General features: G+C 42.3%; 1 protein-coding gene across 1 annotated transcript; it reads left to right on the top strand.

Moving 5' to 3' along the window:
• The first annotated feature begins 999 nt into the window (after nucleotides 1-999).
• Nucleotides 1,000-2,670, top strand: LOC147851205 (RING-H2 finger protein ATL60-like). The gene has a single exon (XM_087335862.1). It carries the CDS (start codon nucleotides 1,042-1,044, stop codon nucleotides 2,155-2,157), a length of 1,116 nt encoding a protein of 371 aa, XP_087191988.1. The 5' UTR covers nucleotides 1,000-1,041; the 3' UTR covers nucleotides 2,158-2,670.
• Nucleotides 2,671-3,947: the final 1,277 nt, after the last annotated feature.

Raw genomic sequence — 3,947 nt, 5'->3', positions numbered from 1 at the left:
ATAGTTCCTACAAAGGCACCATGGGGTTGACATATTTTTTTCACATTAGCATTGATAGGGTCATCACAACGGCAAAATGGAGGGTTCGATCTTGATGTCATTTAATTGGGAGCCTAGTCATGAGATGTGTATATAGGAGGAGCTGGCTTGCTTGTAGTTGTGACTGAAATAAATCTAGGTACCTAAATATGTACACACATTCTCTCTCTCTCTCTCTCTCACGATACACCAAGTCTATTTTCTTAGAACATTTAAAAGTAATGGGATGGACGGTGGGGGTTGGGGGGTGTTAAAAGATGATGATAATTAGTTGGAAGGGGAGGTGTCAAGAAAGTTAGACCCGGATTTACTTGTCTATGATTCTATTGGCGATCCAAACTGGTGAACCGAACGGATGAATACTTGTTGAATCAAAAGTGCAAACATTGAGTTAAACCTTCTAGATCCAATGCACCTGTCTCTCTCTCTAATGGGCCAAATTTTGGCCTTAGAAGACGTTAATATATCTTTCTTTCTTTCTCAAATTCGAGCTTATCACCAATATGTCTAATGTGGGCCAAATCCATCATTCATTATCCATCATCCATCATCCATCATCCATGTAAACTAAAAGCCAGGAAAGGAGGATCACTATATGTATGCATGATTCATCCATATCCGATTTTTGTGCGCTTGTTTCCCTCTCTCTCTCTCTCTCTCTCTCTCTCCAGAAAAGTGGTTCCGATGAGACAAAAAATACGAGAGATCGATGGGTCAATAATGGAGAAATAGGTCCATGTTCAGACCTCCCCTGTTCCTCTCTCTCTCTCTCTCTCTGTCTGTGTGTCTCAGAGAAGAAACACACGGAGAGAGAGAGAGAGAGAGAGAGAGAGAGAGAGAGAGAGAGAGAGGCTCTTCTCTGTCTCCCTCGTGATCGACATTAATCGAAGTACCTACCCTGTTCCTCTCTCTCTCTCTCTCTAATTTTTGACGTCAATCATCCATCTATCCATTCATCCACCCAAATCTCTTTTAACCAAACCTTCTTTGTGCCACAAGCCAATGGCCTCAAGATCATCATCATCATTATCATCATCATCGTCATTCTCTGGACCTTCCATCTCCCCACCCTTCCACAACATAGGCACTGCTGCGATCGACAACAATGGCTCCCGATACAACGGCAAGATTATCATTGTCTCCTTGGCCATGCTCTTCTTCGTCCTCGTCTTCATCCTCGCCCTCCATATCTATGCCAAATGGTTCTGGTTTCGATCCACAGCCAGGCGGCGCTCACATCTACAGGACGCCTCCACTTCTCATGTCTTGAATAGAACCTTTAGGCATAGTTTCAATTCCTTGATTTATGCCCAGGAAACCCCACTCATTGGCTTACATAAGTCCACCATTGATGCTTTGCCCACATTCATCTACAGTGTGCGCTCAGATGCTGCTTCTACACCCCAACGAGAATGCGCGGTTTGTTTGTCGGAGTTTCAAGAGAATGAGAAGTGTCGAGTCTTGCCCAAGTGTAGCCATAGCTTCCACGTCTGTTGTATTGACAAGTGGTTCTCATCTCACACTACTTGCCCTCTTTGTAGGGCTAATGTAGAGATGGGTGGAGATTTAGCCATAGAGCTCAATGATTGGACCACAAATATGGGTCCTGTGGCAAGTACCCAAAGCCAGAGCTCTGATGCCAATGCTGAATCTGATGGCCATGGACCCATGACTGCGGACGATTCGGATGTCCGCCCATCTCTCCCGTCGCCAGGATGGACATGGAGGCGCTCCATCTCCGATAGATTCCTTCATGCCCCTCGTGCCGGGGTACAATTCCCCACCAATGTCCTCTTCTGGGGCGACCATGGGAGCATGAACTCGCACACAAACACCATCTCCATGCCCAGCCATTTGCAACTCGATCATGGTACATCGTCGCCTGATGGAGCTATCACTGTTGATGCGAGTCATCATCGATCCTCTTCTTTTAGTGCTTTGTCTGGTCCGTCATTTGGCAATCATGATGGACATCGACATTTACCCTTGAGGACAGGTTCGAGTGGTAGCCAATTCAATGCATTCAAGAGGCTCTTATGTAGGGACAAGAAGGTTTTCCCAACTCAACTACAACAGGAGAAGGATACAGGACATGGTCCAGGCACCTCAGGTTCATAGCGATCATAGCAACATATCTGGGCGGTGAAAGTGGTGGTATTTGACTTGCTCCAAAGCCTCCCACTGATTCTTGGATATTACCTATCAGAGTATCAATTGTATCTCTGAGTAGGTATGTCACTTGGCCCAAAGGCTCCCACTTATTCTTGAACATTTGGCATCACAAATGTTCATTCTGTATATGGTTTTTTTTTTCTTTTTCTATGTGCCAATCTTTTATATGGGGGGGGGGGGGGATCGAAGAAGCTCGCCATTTGTTAGATATGAGACAGACATCTTTAAAGAATGATGACAAATGAGTTATTTGGTGGGCTATGGTTGGATTATGTGAGACAATGGGACATTATTTCAATATGTGGCATGATGCTCCAAGGTGCAAAGCTTCTTGGAATAAGGGAATTCGATGGGTCTCGTCAAGCATTTTCCTATAACATCTATAATGTTTATGTCAGTCATTTGACAATATCCGATCAAGTGAATAAAAGATTATATATCAACAGGGTGAAAATATCTGATTTTTCAGGTTCTATTTGTTATTTTAGAGTTTCTGTTGGGTTTGTATTGCTTCTCTGAATGAGAATGTCTTGTATATATATATATATATATTGCTAGTATTAGAGAGTGAATACGTTGTGTGCTAATCTGAGTAGATTAGCTAACAAAAAAACAATCATATGGAAGAGACACCACCACCACCATCAAGCTTGTTGACACCCCTCAATGCTTGATTCTTCGAATACCAATGAAACCATCCTCGAGATCGTCGAGCTCTCCTTTAATACCTAGCTCTTCACCTCCACCTAGCCTTGGGTTCAATTGTCCAAATATTGTCCATGGACATGCAATGTGATGCCTAATGGGCGTGTATAGACTTGACGAGGCACAAAGTGTAAAGTATGTGTAAAATAGGAAAAATGAAGCCTCCTTAAAGAAGAACAATATCATTTTGGCATGAGATCAAGTATTGGTCAATTACAAATATTTATATCATTAAAGCAGATGGCACCATTACAACTCATCAACATGTGACAGGTTGTCAATACTCTTATTTCAATTGTTACTTCAATGTTCAGAAAGTATACATCCATTCCTTGTTGAAGTCAAGCATTCTAATGTGCATGGATATGGTGAAATTTGGCCACATAGTTTGCCCATTCCTCCAACAATCTTTCTCACCCACGCCACGATATGATGTCTGTCATTTACCTTGAACTATTATTGAGATATTGAGTCATGTGGTGCTATGAGAAGACAATGTGTTGGACTAAAGGTCCTACTCCACCCAATCGATTCTTAGCGTGAACACGTCCTCACAGTTCAGGCTTAGTTACCCTAACTATAAGTATGAGGAACTAACTCTTGTATTAATGTTCGGCAAGAATAGCAATACAACAGTCTTCTTGAGCACAAACTGTTTCTCTCTCTCTCTCTCTCTCTCTCTCTCTCTCTCTCTCTCTCTCTCTCTATTGTGGTTTTGTTTTGTTATATTAAATAGTGCATAATCCTATTGTACTTGTGATTTTGTTTGCCCATTCCGTTTAAACAAGATCCTCATTGTTTTGCATAAGCCGGCCAACTCTATACACAGTAGCCAACCAAGACACAACCAGTGTCAACACATTATTGAAAGCTTGGGTAGATTCCTCAAACTACCAACTCCCATTCTTGAGTGAACATAAACTTGTCCCATTTCAAGGGATGAGAAAGATGGAAACATCTTGAAAATTGTTTTCAATTTCTCAACCTTTCCTACAAATGGCCTTGCATTGTGCCAAATATTGCAAAGTTGT

Source organism: Azolla caroliniana, unplaced genomic scaffold, assembly GCF_043228905.1.
Source record: "Azolla caroliniana isolate FFs.n. ecotype wild unplaced genomic scaffold, voAzoCaro1.0.p SCAF_20, whole genome shotgun sequence".
Taxonomy (NCBI): domain Eukaryota; kingdom Viridiplantae; phylum Streptophyta; class Polypodiopsida; order Salviniales; family Salviniaceae; genus Azolla; species Azolla caroliniana.
The sequence above is the reverse complement of the archived record's forward strand: the minus strand, read 5'-3'. Positions and strand labels throughout refer to the sequence as shown.